Source organism: Athene noctua, chromosome 1 (genome assembly GCF_965140245.1).
Source record: "Athene noctua chromosome 1, bAthNoc1.hap1.1, whole genome shotgun sequence".
In the NCBI taxonomy this organism is placed as follows: domain Eukaryota; kingdom Metazoa; phylum Chordata; class Aves; order Strigiformes; family Strigidae; genus Athene; species Athene noctua.
In genome coordinates, this window is record NC_134037.1 from 72,124,398 (window position 1) to 72,143,437 (window position 19,040).

The 19,040-nt window shown below is 37.6% G+C and overlaps 1 protein-coding gene across 5 annotated transcripts in view; it reads left to right on the top strand.

The window, feature by feature from the left end:
* RGS17 (regulator of G protein signaling 17) overlaps positions 1-13,674 on the top strand; it is a 73,325-nt gene extending 59,651 nt beyond the window's left edge. For 4 of the 5 annotated variants that reach the window (XM_074896537.1, XM_074896536.1, XM_074896538.1 and 1 more), the window contains 3 exons: positions 6,896-6,985; positions 8,891-9,125; positions 12,619-13,674. In XM_074896537.1, the coding sequence (XP_074752638.1) occupies positions 6,896-6,985; positions 8,891-9,125; positions 12,619-12,807 (514 nt within the window). In that variant the 3' untranslated portion in view covers positions 12,808-13,674. The remainder of the gene's footprint in view (positions 1-6,895; positions 6,986-8,890; positions 9,126-12,618) is intronic. The other variant, XM_074896540.1, reaches the window with a different exon arrangement.
* Positions 13,675-19,040: the final 5,366 nt, after the last annotated feature.

The following is a 19,040-nucleotide window of genomic DNA, read 5'->3' on the forward strand; positions in this document are numbered from 1 at the left end:
TTGTACATAGAGAAAGATGTAGCTATTTCTCACTAAAATTCTAACTTGTTTTCAGTATAAAATTTTACATCCTACATTTCTTTATTGAATTCAATGAAGATCTGTAAATCTTACCTCGTTAAAGAACTAGGACAGACACTAAAAAAAAAAAAATCCTTCTCATCTTTTTTATCTGTTTCTTCTTTGGAACAAAAATTAGCATGTTATGGTGATTGAGTTAAGACCAGACTCTGATCAATTTAAGTAAATTATTCTAAAGGCTCTTGGCCACCATTTCACTCCAAAGTTACTCACAGACAACCAATGCAGACATATGGAAATACCAATTCTGCTCTAGAATTCATTTAGTGCCACTAATTTGGCTGAAGTTTGCTTTGCGTTTCTATCCTTTGCATATACAGGTATTATTACAACAGTCTAAGTGCTTTAGTCTGTCTTGTTATACTTACAAGGAGATAAATTCTCAGAGGTAAGAGGTAAGAGATCACAACACACAGCTTTCATGGCTGATGCATCCCCTTTCTGTCTAATACAGCCAGGGGCCTGAAGGATATAATGCAAATTTATCTGAACGTGTGAAAATGTCTAGTGTAAGGCATCACTTCTTCACAAAAATCATGACTCTAGCTCTAGTTTTTCTCAGAATAATTATCCTGGACATTATTCACTTATTGTAACAAAAATTGAATTGTTTTCCTGACTTTGATAGAGCAACTTTTCTACCTTTTACTCAGCTTAAAAAAAAAAAAAAAAAAAAAAAAAGTTGGTTAATACTGTTCATGTAACATTCCATTCTCATGGATGCCTATTTTTGTGCCATTAAAAGGGAGATAAAAGAGAGCATTACTGACTAAACTTGTAAGTGATTTTGAAATTAACATAGCTGTTATTCTTTATGAATGGATCATGATAATATTGCAGTTATTTTTCATTATTATTGCTTTGTACAGTACAGCAAAATCATCATGCTTCTCTGTTCATCAACAAACACAGCCCTGATTAGTTTTCACTGCTGTTAGGCTTAAATATTCCAGCTGTCAGAAAAACAAGGTGTCAGAAAATAATTTTATCCTTGGTTTTATAAAAGAGATTAATGAGTACTGGTATAGTTGTCTGTTGTATTATCATACAGCATATGGGGACCACATCCATCTCTGACTTTTATCAGAGATGTAGGACTCAGCATGTAGGAGTGAACTTGCGAAGAGAGCTGTGGAAACAATTGATTTTTCAGTGACCGACTGTTGAACCACAATACTGAAGACAGTCTGGTCAGACTGAACCACAATCAAAAATGAAAAAGATATTGGCATGCACTTTTTCTGCATCCAAACTAAAACTAGGAAAAATATGTTTCTGTTCATATATCATGTTTTAAGCCAGACACTTACAGTAAAAGGAAACAAAGAGCTTGGAGACAGACAGGGGCACAACCACTTTGTATTGAAGAGTGAAGGTATTTACCCAGCTGGTGAAAGATCTAAGGTTGATTCCCATCTTTGTCTGAGAGTTTTCAAAACCACTTTCCCATCACTTCAGGAAAATGCACTAATCATATGTTCTTGTTTTCAGGCTCTGCCCTCAATGATGTGTAAAATATTGTACTTTATATAAAAAGCTTAAAAGTACTCATTACACAATGATTTTCCATTAAGTTAAGAGTCTCCTGTTTCTGTCTTGTATAATGAGTATTCTATTATTTTCACCAAAGTGGAATAGCTTCAGCAGAACAGCTTGAAAGACATCTACTCCACCAGAGTCCCACAGGAGGTGTGTTTCAGATCCTGAATGAGTGCACTAACCTGCTTGTTTAAAGGAAGGCCTTTCCTCCTCCAAACAACCCTGAAATTCCTATCTGAATCTATTTGGTAAATTCAACTTGTGTTTGTCAACAATTTAGGTGAACGGCCATTTCATGTCATCTACCAGGGGCATTTTAAAATCGCAATTAAATCTTGATCTCATATGGGTTTTGGGGGTGAAGAAGTTGTGTTTTTTTAAGCCTCTACTTAATCTACATCTACTAAATCACCATTATTTAAGTTATGGCAGTCCTGCCTGTAGCTTGCTTGTACTGGACACTGGACTCAAGCATCAAAAAAATCCTTCTTGGCTTTTGGACCTCTAAAAATATTTCGTCTCTTCATCTGATGGTAATAAAAATTTCTAGAAGTAGGATAGGGTGAAGAGTGGTGCCAGTGAAATACTCTCTTTCAAAGGGTAGATCAGTGAAAGAAGCATGTCAGAACATCTAATTATCCAGAGGATCTTAACTGAGTATTGATTTTAATCTGAAAACCAGATTCTGCCTTTAGATTATGTATGTACAACTGACTTCATGTCAGTTTGGCTTTGGGCTGGAACAAGGAAGGTTTTCATCTTACAGAGTTGGCTAAATGGCCCATCGCCCTACTGTGTGATATACACAGGTTCATCCTAAAATACAATCATTGCCCTGCATGGCCTAGCATCTACAAACTTCAGGCAAAAAGTAGGAATTGAGCACAGATCTCCTGAATGGCAACCCAATAGCCCCCCAACTAGCTCACAGTGTTCCAGTCTGATTTCTGTGTCTTATCTTCATGGCAGCACAAAATCACCACTAAGGCAAGAGGCTTTAATCATCACATTGTCTTCAACGCCAGACATACTTGCAAAATACTGTGATGATATACTGCATATGATGCACGTGACTGAGAAAATAGCTGAGTGAATAGTAACTGGTGTTAGCCATGCATGGGCAGAACATTAATTTAGCACCTGTCACAATGGCATAGTTTTCTTGCTGTAATGATAATAATTTCACTGATTCATCAGATTTAGGCTACTGGTACATGAGAATCTGACCCTTGGGAAGCAGTTAGACACTACTTGTTCACTGGATATACAGAGAATGAAAGGTCTGGTCCAAGCTCTAAATGATTTTCAGTTTCTTAATGGCAGTAGAAGGTAAGTGCAGCAGTAGGGATGCTAAGCAACTTTAAAAAACAGCTCAAACAACTGGCTGGAAGCACCTGGAGGAAGAGTCAGTGAGATTTTTGCTCTTCAATTGTCCAACTCTCTTGATTTTATCCGATTAGCTTTCCTTTTTTACCTTGCCATGCACCAGTATCCTGCAATACTGATTTAGCTAAGTAATTATTCAACAGAACAATTACTTATTTGCTGAACATGAATATTAACAGACAAATAATAGTAGCTAAATAAGTAAAGACTGGTTTTCTGAATCCCAGTAGTTTCTCCAAAAACACGTCATCTAGGAACCTGGACCAGTTTAACCATATATGTGATAGCTTGTTCCATTTGTATCCTTCAGGTAGTCCCTGGTCATTAACATTTTTACTTATAAAGTCTGTGAAGGTGCAAAATAGAAATGCACTGACTCCAAACAGAAATGACTTATAATAATACTGTTGCAGTAGTTAAAGAAACTATCACATTTGTAGAAGGCAGGAAGCCAAGGTATATTTGAAAGGTACATCGAGCTCAGGTCACTTCAGTTTACTGAAGCATGTTTTACCATACTCTCCAGAGCAATAAAATCAGCATAAATGTGGGCAGAACAAACCTTCCATAGGAACAGAAAACAAGCCAGTGTACTTTCCACTTAAACTTTGCCTCTGGACAACCCAGACTCTCTAAGGCATTAGTAGTTTTGCTGTGCTTTTATCATGAATAATTTACATTTCTAAATTTTAAAGATATCTGTTGGATGTACTCCAGCTAATAATTAACAGTGGCACCATATATGTTAATTTACCTCAGGTGTCTCTAGAACACAGCTGCTTTTTGATGAGGCATATCAGGAATTTCCTCTTCTTAAAGCATTAACTAAGATCATTTTGTTAATCTTTATCCTGTTACTTTTACTCAGTTTAGTTTTACACTATACAGCATAATTCTGACAAAATCAGTTAGCTTCCATGATGGAATAATGTATCAAGGACGCCAGCTCCAGGTATGCAGGGTGCCTTTGCTGCTGTGGACTGCTTGAATTCCACAGAGAAATGTGAACAGATAGGGTATTTTCAACTGAAGATAGCAACATAGCAAATAGCAATGCAGTGTCGTCATTTTGAGGTAAAACGTAGCAATATGTTACTGTGATCAGAGTTGTTTAAAGGCTGCTTTCAAATTAGCTTTGTAGTCACAAATATGTAAATATTTAATTTTTTTTCTAAGCAAACATGAACCAGTTCCTTGAGTGAAAACAGAATGTGTCTGAATTGAATGTACTTCTGTACAAAAATGATGGTTTCTTTCACAGGAAAAACATATCAAAAGTAATGTATCCAGTGGAACTCCAGCTTTGACAGATGCAGATAAATAAAAGTTGAAATATAGTGCTAGTGTTTGTTGCTAGAAACAATGCAGAATCAGGCCAAGACATATTATAACTTTAACACAGTTTAAAATAAAATACCCAAACGAGAAATTGTTCCAACCAAGTATAACACTTCTTTAGAGTCTTCCCTGTTTTGCAACTCTAACTTCAGCCATTAAACTCCAGCTATGAATGGTGAGATGAAAGAATTGTGGTCAAATGTGTACCTTGCAGTGTCACTTTGGTATAGATACCAGAAAACTGCACACTACCTTCTGGGCCCACCATCTGAACTTTTTACTGAGGTGTAGTCTTGTAGAAAATCAAAATGTATAGAGCCTATCCATTACTCCTTAGATAAAAAAGTGCAATTAAGTCAACATGGCTTTCTTGACCATTTTGCTATTTCTCTTTCTTGCTCACCACTCATTACTTGTATTCTACCTTCATCAACCGGTGTTGGTTTCCTAAGTTTAGCAGAGATTTTGCATGAGCAAAACAAACAGTATTTGATCCCAGACATGAAATTAAATTAGCAGTGTAGATTAACTGCTCTCACATGAGTCATCTTCTACTTCCGATAAGACTCGGCTTCCAAACCTTGGATGTCTACTGCCCGACAAGTAAATTATCTCAGTACAGCTTAGTTGCTGCTCATGTGATGGAGGAAAGAGGCAGCTTCGTTCTCTTTTGGACAGACCGGGGTGAACAACCCTGTTACATTCCCAACCTACACAAGCTCTTTCCTCCTTCCATGGTGTTACTCTTCCATGGAACCAAAGGACACTCAGATCTCTACACCCAGCAGAGGAAATAAATGCTGCTTTACCTACGGACTGAAAAGAAGGGAGAGAGGGAGGGAGAGAAGCTTTGTGCCTTCCCTGCTTCTCCCTCTTCCCAACTTCGTGCTCTGGCCAGATACAAGGTGACCCTAAGCAGTTACATGTGTGGACTTAAAGATTACAAGACAGAAATGGATGGTCCCTTTTTTTCTCCTCCTGTATATGGAACTCTCGTTGGCTTTCCTGGGTGCTCCCTCTATAGACTGACGAGCAACAAGTCAGAGGAGATGGAAAGGCTTTTTACCTGCCAACCCCAGAGTTCAGGATGTGTTGTTTCTCCTGCAGCAGTTGATGACACCCTAACACCTTAGCAGCACTGGAGCTGCATTCCTACGCTGTAACAGGGGAAGCAGGACCAAGGGCCTGAACTAAGGTCTTGGCAGGTAAGTCAAGGAGCAACCAGTATCAAACAGCTTCATTTGCAAGTGTATGTCTTTGTAATGTTTAAGTCTTAGTATGTGCTCTGCTTTACCTGGGAGCTTAAACTTCCAGTTTTCAGAAGAGTATTTGAGATCACCTATTAACGCAGCCAAACACTTGAAAAAATGTTGAAGAAACTCATAAATGCAGAGGGGCTAGAAAGAAAGGGGGTCTGTGCTAAAAATGTCTCAAAGCTGGAATTTCTTCTTAGACCTGAGCAGAAATTACCCAGATTAGTGGGTTGGGGAAGGGAGAATCTTTGTGCTACCAAGATATTTTTATATATTGCCCCTTAGGATGACTGAGAGCACCACTGTATGGTGAATACTCAATATTCAAAATATGAGTTCTCTTGGGATTGGGAGGGGGGATTTTTTGCTTGGTTGCTTGTTTTCTCTCAACTGGACACTTAGGAAACACTGGATAAAGGGAAATCTCCATCTCCTTACTATGTTCCACTTCTTAAGCTTAATTTTTGGAACCAGGTTTCCTATATGAATACTTACTTCATTCAAACCATGTTTTATTTCAGTAGTTATGAGGAATTGTGTTTTTTCTGGCAATACCATGTTCCAGATCATTCATAGAGAGCACACACACAGGAAGTTGATACAACTAAAGCAAATACAATTAAAAAGATATTTACAGAAAAATAAGTGATGCTAGTTATCAGCTCAAAAAAAGAAAAAAAAAAACTAAAAACATCCTTACATAAAGGAAGTCTTTCTTTTCCTTGCTGTGGTAATAGGAGGGTAGTGGATACCTTTCTGTTGGGAGGCCAGTAAGTTTTACTTTTTGGAATGAAAAACAAATTTAGTTCAGAGGAGGAAATCATAAGGAGGTGCCACATGCTAATTTCTGTATCTGAGCCGTTTACTGCCACCGTATCCTGGAGAGAAAAAAGGGAAAGTTCATAAAGAATGAACAACCATCCAGAACAAATGGGGCACCAAAGCCTCATAAATATCTAATTCAGATACTCTTATCCCCCCTACCTTTATTGTTACTAATATTCTCAATTTACTAAGTGAAATCATTCCAAAAGTGACCTTTAAGTTTGTGTCCATCTTTCACTGGATAAACTGTGAGTTTGTAAAAATGCACACATGCTAATAGCAACTGTTAATTAACATTCATAGGAATTAAGGGGAAAAGTTGTTACCAAAACCTACTCTCCAAAATTTGATGAGCAAGAGTGAAAAATGACATTTTACGTAGGTTTATATCTCTTAAAAGTTTGCATTACTTAGTAGTCATTGTTTTAAATTAACTTTCTCTAGACAAAATAAAGTGTTGTACTACATTGCAGCCTCACTGTTAGGAATGAAGATAGAGGAGACAATGCGGGAAGGCCAACACATACGACCAAAATGGAGAGTATCCAAGTCATAGAAGAATGGTAAGTTTGTCAAACTGTTGTCTAGTAAATGTTTTTAATTTGCCTATAACTAATATCAAGAATGGCCTTGGTTTTTATGCTTTGGGAATGTCCTTTTAATTGCTTTCCTCAAGAAAAAATTCTATACAAAAGGAAATAAAAATCTGTCCTGACAAGGAAATGCCAGCAGAGATACTCATAAATCAGGCTTTCTTACAGTTTCTTATTTGTGGGGGAGAACTGCAGAGAAGAATGGGAGGTGCTTAGATGGTTTCACAGACTAGTGGGTCTCTATAAGGAGCCTCTGCCACCTGTGTGATCATTTTCTTCTCTTTATCCAGACAAGAAGAAAAACTAACAGGGCACAACTGTACTTCACAGTCAGATTTTTAACATGTCTACCTTTCATAAAACAGCTTGGACTATGGTTTCATTGTAGTTAACCAAGGAAACACATACCTTGAAAACCATGCACTGAAAGAGTTTCCGTTTCTGTCTAAAGCTTGGGCCCATGTTTATTGTGTTGGGAAAAATGCTAACTTATCAGTGGCCTTGAGTTCTCTAATCCATAAAAAGTAAATTAAAACTTAACTCTAGAGGATATGATTGATGGCAAAAGCAACCTAAACGACTCATTGTCTTCATTGTCACTCATGGTCATTTATGAGAGGACAATATTAGAAATTTCCACAAAATACTGTAGTGAAGATAGCTTCCCAACAGACAGCAAAGGAGCACAGGTTGATTGTCAGCTCCATTCACCTCAGCAGGTTCTTTTCACTCTTCTCAGAATGAGGACTTTTCACCTTCAGATCTGCATGTCTATACTTTTTGTTCAGATTACAATTATTTTGCTGGATAGTTTAAAAGTTAAACACTTTATCATTTATTAGATCTATTGGACTGCCAAAAAGCTATCACAAATAGCTTCCCATCATCCAGTCTTCATCTCGCATGCAAAGTAGGAGTTGATAAATGGACTTGAAATCATATAGACAAATGTCGCTTACTGTACAACATGATTACACAGAAGCTATTAACAACAGCTAGTAAAGTTCTTGTGTTGGATCCTATCAGGAGGGGGGGTGAGGACTCAGATTTAACTTTGAAACCATATTGAATTGTTTTTAATTAACTTGGAGTATTACTTTCTTAAGCTATTCATTGGCACATCAGTGGATTAGTGACACAAGTTAGTCTTCTGATCACTTATCCAGTACATCCACTGTTACAAGCCACAAATAGGTTTCCTTCAGAAAATGGGAATAAGAACTTTTTTCTCATTTCTTCTCTTTCCGGTTTTGCCAGCAACATTCATCACATGTCGTGCCAATAGATGATCATTCAGGTCAATAGTGCCAAACAGAGGGAAGCTTAGCAACCCTTAGGTACAAGCACAGAGAAATATGCTAATTTAAAAGCTCTCTGAATTACTATTTTGTTGGGCCTCATTAGTATGCTCTTGGCTGCCAAGAGCCTCTTGTTTTTCTTGTCCTTCCTGAACCAAATTGTGTGGCAGCCAGTGATCGGCCAAACACCATCAGAAGCAGGCAGGAACATCAGGTGTCATCTAAACCACTTATGAAAGAGAGTGTATTGCCAGCTCCCTCAATTCACATCTCCTTTAACTGCAGAGGCAAGAATTCAGTGTTGTGGGACTTTGAGTCTGATGGCTAACAACAGTAGTAGAAAACATGTAGAAAGCCAAATGCATGTCTCATAACATTAAACACATTTAGTGGGCTATGGAGATAATGAATGCACAAGTGAAGAGTGAACAAAATTCCCCTGTCACCGATGAAGCCTTGTTGCTTACAGTTTTCACTGTGGACTAAAGTGCAGTTGAAAGGAGAATTTTTGGATGAATGTATGAAAACACTATTACAAAAATAGAAGCATATTTGTAATCATACTTTACTTTTGCAGCCAAAACCCTACTGCAGATGAAATTTTGTCTTGGGCTCAGAATTTTGACAAGATGATGAAAACACCAGCTGGGAGGAACCTTTTCAGAGAGTTTCTTCGAACAGAGTATAGTGAGGAGAACCTGCTTTTCTGGCTTGCATGTGAAGATCTAAAGAAGGAACAGAACAAGAAAGTTATTGAAGAAAAAGCCAGACTTATATATGAAGATTACATTTCTATACTATCGCCAAAAGAGGTAAAGCTGTAAACGTTACATTTCCATTTTCTGCTATTCCAGAGCAGAAGTGTTATATCCTGGATTGCCAGATGGGGGCCTGAAAGTCTGCCTGATTTGTCAGATGAAAGTCTTAGTATGGACATTAAATCAGGAAACTAAGGGACAGAAAAAGTAGGGAGACAGGTGCTGGGCCATTTAGCATCACCGGCCACAACACCTCAAAGCTCTTTATAAGACTCGAGAAACTCCAGTAAAAGAAGATTGAGAAATAGGTATGATTCTGCATGCCTGCCAGAGAGAGCAAGCAACTAATGCAAATAGATTTCTGGAGAAAAGGCACCAAAATTAAGGAATTTAAATCAGAATAATTATAGATTTATCAGCTGCAACAGCTGCCTGGGAGAAAATCCAAATTTGCAGTGGTTATTCCTATGTGAGAATCCAGGAATGGAGACCATGTATTTTCTCTAATGAAAGGTCTAATACCTGGGAAATTATGTAAGATTTTCTTCAACCCTTGAGGTCACATAGACAAATTCTGAAATGATCTTCACCTGGAGTAAAGAAAAAGCATCCTCTATCAAATCATGTTTTGGAGTAGAGATATATATATAAAAATGTGTAAGCGCTGTAGAAGAGTCTTAGGCTGCATCATGTGCCTTTAGCTCCTTTGCCCTGTCTCTGTGCATGGCATCGAACTTTCTACTTAGTGGCATTACGCTAATTTATGCTCACTGTGGACGTTGCTTCCTACATTTTACTTCTGCACTGCATTCAGTAATAATTTGCAACTTCATTCATATGAATGAAGCCAATAGCAATTTATAGCTCCATTATCTTCTCTTGTGTCATAGTATATACTTTTGCTTTGGAGTGAGATAACTGCCAAGTTTTTCTTACAATATCTCTAGTACATATGTATGTGCTGAATGCTCGGTTGTCTTTTTAAGCTAAGATCAACTACCAGTTAAAATTCAAACAACAATTAAGTGTTGTTTGACTTAGGGTTTAACAAAACTACTCATGAACGGGGTGCACTGGACATGTGCGGATGTCATCAATCCAGTTGCTCCTGCCCCTACTGGAAATCTTATGAGGCAAACAAGCACTGTTTGCAGTATTTTAGATCAGCACAGGAGCTGAAAAGTTCTCATTCATCCAAGCATCCCTCTCCAGATGTTATCATCCGGCATAAGAGCTGAAATATTTAGCATCATTTGTTCAGTCATGAAGTTACTGAGGCAGAAGGTCTTAGTGTTCTAAGCAGATACCTTGTATTCATCTGTTTAGCAAGGAAATACCTTTAGTAATTCCAACTAGTTTTGACATCTGGCTTTAGTGAGTCACTGAAAATCTACAATGTAAATTAACAGATGCATAATTATTTTTTTAATTCTATAAGTGCAATTAACTTTTACTATATTCAATAGCACAAAACCCCACCATCCTGCCAAATTTTAGCTTTTCATCCCAGCTATTATATTTGATAATGAAGAACTAATTAGCTAGCTGCACAAACTGGTTTTGCAAAGATACATGCGTGTGCATCTGTGTCAGGGAGAACTGCTTAAATCTTAGCGTGTCATTCCTGTGCTACAGAAGTGCAATGGTCTAGGACTGAAATGTATTCAAATAAATACCAAAGATACATGGCTGCAACACTGCTGCTCAAAACTACCTTCATGCTACACCCCTTCATGCTGTTGGGTCTAAAAGCAGGTAGTCACTGACTGAGCAGCCCCACCTGTCTGGTCATTCCTGCGGTGCAGTCCAGTCTGATTGCACAGCTACATTACTTAAGACAATGAATTCAACCAGAAAAATGCCTGGGTTGAAAAACAGGCTGGAAAAGAAATGACACTTTCAGGTGGATTGATTCCTTAACTCAGCTAGCTGTGGGCTGTCCACAGAGCCATGACAGCACAAGGGAGGGGAAGCACCAGGGTGGGAAAGGGGGAAGGCTGTTGATGGCAGCTGGCCCAGCCCCGATGCCCAGTTGAAAGGGGGATGTACAGCAGGAACGCCTGCTGCACCCCGGGGTGCTGCATGCAAGCATAGCAATGAGCTCTTAGACAGAGAGTGCATCCAGCTGGCGTGGTGGATGTTCTGCTGAGATAGCATACTTCAGTAATAGGTATGGTTTCCTACTGTGGAGAGGCAACAGTTTATTCAGTTAGGCTGCATCATAGTTGTGCCTTGTGACTGATAACCAAGTAACAGCAAATACTGGAGGGGAAAGAGCTTGCCTTCTGTGGCAGTAACATAGTCCAATATGTCAAAAACCCAACAATGACAGCTTCTACAGTTGGTACTAAAGATACAGTGAAAATGTGTATCTAGTCCTCAGTACGATACCATACCACCATATTTCAAAGACTTTGCTTCATCACGTATAAAAATACACAGGCTCACACATCCACACACATGCTGAGCTTTCATCTCAGTTAGCATCCTTCACAGATCAAGGTATCTTGGTATGTGGAGCTTTCCAGGGTTGAGCTCAATCCTTCAGACAATATGAATATCTATTTATAGTGTTGCAGAGTAGTAGGGTCAGATTGCAAGCTGGTGTAAATCACAGTAGCTTAACTGATCTGTGCTTGGTGTTTCTCTACTCAGTGTTTTACCCTTTTTCTTCTTAGCTGAGTAAACCCTTGCTGGCCCCAGTGGGCTTTCCTGCTACTGCCATTTTGTTTAATCCAGAAGGCATTAATTTTACTGGTTTTAGAGCATTTTGTGGATAAACTGTACATTCACTCAAACTTCTAAATTATATTCTAAAATCATCTGTGCATTCACCCCAAGCATAATATGCCCTTTTCTGCCTAAGCACATGAGTTCATTACAAATGGAAAGTAAATGAGAAGCTAAAATTGAAACTTGCTAACAGCTTCAATATGGACATATGATATCCTGTAAGTATAAATTACCAGATGTTAAAGAGTCTTGAAAAGAACAACTCTGAAATAGTTCATATTAATGGGGAGATTAACATGACAAAAACTGATACAGAACTCTGGGTAATTTGTGAGCAACAAGTGTAGTGCCTGAAAAAAATGGGAAAAAAATCTGTAGGGCAGCCAGATGAATATGCTGAATAGAAAGCTAAAGATTTAACCACAAACAGTAAAAAAAAAAAAACCTTCAGCTCTCTGAGGGTCATTCAACATTAATTTCAGAGAAATAATTTTAAATATGTAATTTTTTTTTAAGGTAAAATAACATATTTTGGGAAATCCAGGTTACTGTAGAACTTTATTTGGTTGCACTGCATTTATTTTGTTAGTTACATTTCATCTTGCAGATCTTAAGAAGGATGCAAAGACCAAGTCAAGAATGAAACAGTCGATGGTCTCAGTCTGTAGTTGTCTGGTGGTTCTGAAAGAAGCACAGCACTACTTGAATAAACTGATAAACTCAGGATGTTCAATGGAGCCCTGGGAAATAAAGATATGTATATCAGCTTTTCTGATATTACTGTTTAATATTAGTCTGTTCTCATCTTCTTCAGGTTAGTCTTGATTCCCGGGTGAGAGAAGTGATTAACAGAAACTTGTTGGATCCCAGCCCTCACATGTATGAAGATGCCCAACTCCAGATATACACCCTAATGCACAGAGACTCTTTTCCAAGGTTTTTGAACTCTCAGATTTATAAGTCTCTTGTTGAAAGTATTACAGGCTCTACTTCTGAAACTTAGTTTTAATTAAAAAAAACCAACTTAATTTTTTTGGGGTGGGTGGGATGAAAGAAAAGTAGTTTAATAACATCTGGAGCTGGGTTCCTGGAGAACTACAGTTTAGCACTACTCAGGCTACTGTGAAGAAAACAAATACATATTATGGTCTCTGTCTACATTTTTACCAAGGTGTTCCTTGCTTGAGATGGCATGGGAGGGGAACAATGGATTTGCCAAAATACATTTGTTTCACACTCCTTTCACCCTACTGCAGTCAAGATTGCAATGATGTATTTGTAGTTTTATGAACAGTCTCCTTGTGTATCCTCACACTGCATGTGCAAGGTAAAACTGCTTCACTTACCACTTAGTTGTTGCAATATTTAATCCAATAACATAAATTATATCTGTATTTAAGAACTTTTTTTGTGCAATACAGTCTTATGGTACATAGAAACAATTGCAGCAAACCAGAAAGAGGCTTGCATTTTTTAACATCACTAACTGATAAAAGCCAATTTTTAAGGTGTAGCATTACTCAACATGCTCTACTGAGTACAATACACTGACTTTTTGAAGCCAATATTTCTGTACAGAAGAAAAAGAGCTATTTATCACTGTTTATTTAAAGTAAATCAAGCAGAGGATTCCTCTGGTTGTTCACTGCCAAAACTGTGGCATTTTCATTACAGAGTTTGCAATGTCAAAAAAAGAAAAAAAAAAAAAAAAAAAGAAAAAAAAAGCACAAACCACTTAAAGGGATCCGTATCTGGGTGACACAGTCTATGCGCTGATATTGTTTAATTGTTAAAAGAACAAAGATTTTCAATGTACATTTCAGATGTCAGATACTGTAACTGATTTATTAAAGACTGGCTATCCAGTTCTAACACTGTTGTATAATGTTATGTACTTCAGAAAAAAAAAAAAAAAAAAAACAACACACAAAACAAACAAACAAACAAAAAAAAAAAAAACAAAAAGCTTGATAATTTAGTTTTTTGAATAAAGAAATTTAATAAAAGATTGCCTACATGTAGCATTTTAGAGCATTTTAGAACATTTTGATGAATTGCATCTGTCCTGTAAGGGTTTTTTTTGAAAGCTAAATCCAGTAAAAAATGGTTTTAAACAAAATAATGTTTTATGAGATGGCGGGTTAAAGAAGACTTATCTCTAGCTTCTAGCCTCATTGATTTTGAGTAATTCCTTGAAAACAAGGGGTTTGGAGAGTAATATTAAACCAAACTTCAAGGGCTCCTAAACCTACAGTCCTTACCCAAGCAAAATGCCTACGGAAATGCAACGGGTGTCTTTCCTGGGTAAAGAATCCTGTACTGAGCCCTGAATCAGAGCTAAGGCAGCACGGTACTCCCATCACTTGCCTGCCATGGTGTTTTTAATAGGTGTTTGCTTGGCCTTTTTATCAAAAAATGTCCAATTTTAGGATGCATTTTGATGTTTAAAGAGACAGTGACTCAGAACTTAAAAAAACCCATCTTCATACCTACCATATACAAGCAAAATGAGTGTTAGCATCCCTCAAAAACTGCTAAAGATATACCAAGAAATGGCTTTGAATACTTGTTAAATATATATATATATATATGTGTGTATATATATATTTAATACTGACAAGTCTGGTCTTAGACTTAAGAGGCAAGGTTCTTCTCACTTACATAGGACTAAACCTGGCATAAGCCTGTTGCTTTTGATGGGGCTGGAAGGTCTAGCAGTTGTGTCCTTGAGTGGAATCTAGCCCCAGCACACTTGGCTCCAACCACCCAGTTACTCCTTGCAGGCAGCCTCTGGTGCCAGCCCTTGCTGGAGCCGCTGCTGCCGAGGTGGGTCTGCTGCTATACAGTAACGGGTAGGATGCAGGTCTTAGTTTATCTTCTGGGGCTTTTTTTTCCTTTGTTTTACTACCTCTCTTTTTTTTTTTTTTTTGATTTATTGAACATGCTTCAAATAGCGAGTCTGGGGAATTTTTTAATCATTCTTTTTACTTGAAACCTGTGTGCTTTTTTTGGATATATATATATATATATGAACAATTTAACGAACTGTTTCTTAAACTCATTTGGTTTTGTAATTTATATAGAATTCAGGAGATGATTAAAAGGGCTATTCTCTATTCCCTATGCAAATATTTTAACTGTTGTAGTGTTTGACAAAATGGGATCTAAAAAAAAATCTGCAAAGTGGAAAGCAAATCTGTTTACAGTGGCGTTGCTGACTATCCTACCATATTCAGCACTTTTAAATATTGTTATTTATAAAAATGTAGTTTAAAATGCAAGACAAAATATTTATAAATGTTTCTTTTAATAAATACCTGTTTTGTCTGAAAGTGTTATTGTGTTATGACAACTTTATTCATGTTGGTTAGCTACTTACCATTATGAATAAAATATTCAATTATTATACTGATAGAATAATAGCTATGATGTTTACAAATCCTGAGGGGGGAAAATTCAGTGAGAAAGGACTGCCTCCTTCTACTGTGAAATACTGTTAGAATAAATGATTTTTCTTCTGGCTTTTTTTCTTATTTGGAATTTAACTATGGTCCTACATATGTCTAGTATCATTTGATTACAGTTATATTTACTGTGGTACTAAACATATACAGCATCATATATGTATATATTTACATAGTGTAATTTCAAGTTTGTTGGTGTTTGAGGCACAATACATTTAGTCCACACATCGAAACAACGTGTAAGAGACAAAACTGCATGCATAAGTCTTTACAAATGTAGACTTGAATATTCTTAATGTTACTATTTGACGGTGACCTGCTAGTCATAAGCTATCTTTATAAGATATTTCACACAGGTAGAAGTTCTTGTCAACATAGACAAGTCATCCTTTCAAAAACAGTTTTAAAGCTTAATGTATGGGCCCTAAAATATTATCTCGATTTCTGGCATAAGATTCCGAAATCTGTATTTGGAAACTGTTACATCATTTTGAAGAATACCACATCAGTCTTCAGTGTAATACTGCAATGAAACCATGTTCAAAATTTCTTGTCTTAAATCCTCTATTTGGAGGGATTTAAATTTTTAACATAATATGAAGTTTCTTTCTTGGAGCAAATGCTCATATTAAATATACATTTCATGTATCAGTTTGGGTTTCCCAGTTTTTTTAATGAAGAAATGGATAGGGTCCAAATGGACAACAAGTCATGCCATAACATGATTTCATTGCCTATCATACAGTTCTTTGACCACAAATTGTAAAACAGTCAAGCTATTAAACTGATTTATTGTGCATGCAGTGTACAATACACTTTGAAAACTGCCTAAATACACTTATTCTATAGCCTGGAATAAAATAAGTATGTATGTAACTTGTATTTCAGTTTTTCATGAGAATGTATGTAGCAAGTGCACTACAGAAAGCAAGTTATGTTTTTGTCATTTTTGCCCAGTGTTTAATCTTTTCTGTCCAATAGAGCCTAATGCCAAATAGCTACAAATAAGCAGAGCACTTGTGTACACTCCTGACCTTTAGGTTTCAAAGAAACAGGATATATAATGTATTACGTATGTGTTCAACTTAGCTGTTTACAGTCAACTTTCACATAACTGAGCTGAAAGTAGTTTGGGATACCCAGGAAAAAAACAAAACCTGCAGATAGTATCAAGAGCATTTAGATTAAACTGAAGCCACAATTTGAAGGACACTAAAGGTATGATGGAGAAAAGCAAGTCATGGTTGGGCTGCATGTTAACCAGCTGAATCCAGGCAGCAGGGTACTCTGGAAGTGTGGCTATAGCACTTCCAGGTCCTGTTCACTGCTCACTTGAACACCTGTGGAGTCCACATAATCCATCCACAGGACAACACAGAGTGGACACAAACCAGACTTCAGCTAGCAATAGCTTGGTTTTAAATTAAAAACATGCTGAAGTGTCTGCTAGGTTGTTGTCTAAACCAAGCAAATAGACCTACATTTTACCTTAAACATCGAGGCTTTAAGCTGTCACCTGAGGCCAAACTTGCTCTCCTAGGCAGCAAATTCCATCACAAGGAGCATCTGCCTGTGGGACCAGTATCTAAAAAAGGTGTGGGGCTCTCTTGGCGATGAGCCTGCTCAGGAACTGGCAGCTTCTGTCATTAAGTGCTTGTGAAAGCCATTTAGCATGGGTATTCACAACGCCAATTCAAAAGCAATCAGAGCTGATACAAGAGTCTCTTAACTTCAGCGACTCTACACTACAATGAGTAAAGCTTACACCTCTACAGTGTCTGTGAGCCTGCTCCCAGCAACGTTAACCCAGCCAACAACAGCCTGAGTCCTTACCAAATCCAACAAAGCAAAAAATTAAGGTTGCACATAGGCAGGCAGCTTCAATGTCCGCTCCAAGTTGATCTGAACCATGTCTAACTACCAACTTCAAAATAGGGTTTTTCTCAGCCCATAATGCTGTTATTTTTGGACAGACCCTGAAGTAGCACTGTAGCACATCCTGGGACATGGCTGCAGTGGCAAAGATCCAGTCCTGTTCACATTTGCAATGACAAAACATCAACCCCATTCACACAGGTCCTCAATACTTCTGCCAGCAGTAGAACTCACTTTTGTGGGATGAAAGAACAAAGCTGTAACAGTGCCAAAAACAGCTGGATAAAAACCTGACATAAACATTTTCTGCAGGTTACTTTAACGTTATACCAAAAGCTAGATTCCACCCCTTCCTTTATCCATAAACTCACTCTGTAGAAATCCATCCTTCCAATTTAAAACAGTGACATAATTCAGATGATTCAAAGGCTGACCATCAGTCATTGATTCACGCTTTTTTTTCTTCTCAAATGCTTTATATTAAATCACACCCTACTCTAAATTACCTGATTTCTGTGTACTTCTCTCACAAGCAGGGTTCACACAGCCATTAAGACTCTCATAATTTCATTCATTGCTACAGAACACCAAAATATTTGGTCTGTTAACTGAATAAATTTGATCATTTTTTCCTTTATCTTTCTGAAAGAAGCCTTCAGCAAGCTTCATGGGCAGGCATTAGTGAGTGAAAAGGAAGCTTTTGGTGGGTGAGATTTCCTTAGCAATGGCCTGGGCTGTTTTATCAACACTGGACTAGCCACACAGATTGTACATTCTCCACAAAGCTCTTTGAGTGTGATTTTACTTATAAATTATTGCTACATGTTTTTTATCCAACCATTCATTTTAATGTTTAATATTCCAAATAACAAATTCTCACATTAACCATATTTTCACAGTGGAATAAAACTTCCAAGTTTTAATTTCTGACTTCCAAAACTATTTACGTGTGCAAGCATTGTTCTTGCTTTTGATATTACATTCATGAAAATAACAATTTACCAATGTATTGTGTGGAAGTTACTGTTATTTCACCGGTGTAATTTAGTTGTAAAGTATGATTGCCTAGTTCTGTTAAGACATGAACAAGGACAGAAGAATAGCAAAGACCCGACTCTTGACTCCTACAATGATTGTAATAAAAGATAACTGCCTAATAAAGTTTTATGGATAGTTGCACATTTTTATAATAAAGTATATTCTTCAAACTGTTTTGAGTTTAGCCAAAAATCTCATTAATGATGTTATCTAAAGCACGGTTACTATGCTACCCTGTCTGCATACCAGAAGGGATTTGTCAAGATCATCCCTCAATATCCATCACATCACATTTACTAAATGACTGCATCTTCACTGCCTTCTCGTTTCAAACTTTGACGTAAGACACTGTACTCAGATCTGTATTGTGTAAACAGGTCTTTCAGTGTCACCGCTTTGATGTAGAGGCTCTTTCAATTTTTTCTTCTTCTGACAACACATTTCTTTTCCTCTAAATGCTTGATTTTGCACCTGCTTTTACTGTCGAGGTATCCTTCCATGAGTGTTTGCAGCCTCCTCCTCCTCGGGATATTTTAATCCTGAAAATTTATTCTGAAGTGAGAGAAAAAGACGTTTAAGAGTAATCTTATGTGGATATCCATATCCACAGTGAAACTTTCCGCGTCCCCTTCCGCAGAGGCAGCCCTGGAGGTTGGCTGCAGAGGATAGGAGGACACTAAGCCCCCCGTGGGCTCTTACCCCAGGCGCCCTGCTTTGAACTTGTGCCCTAGAGGATGTGGCGAGTTTGCGATGTTTTTAGTTTGTGGGGTTTTTTTGTCAGAATGACTGAAAACCCACCCAAACGCCATGGCCCTAGCGCCGACAGAAGCCCCCGGCGCCTGCAGGGTCCGGGATTCGA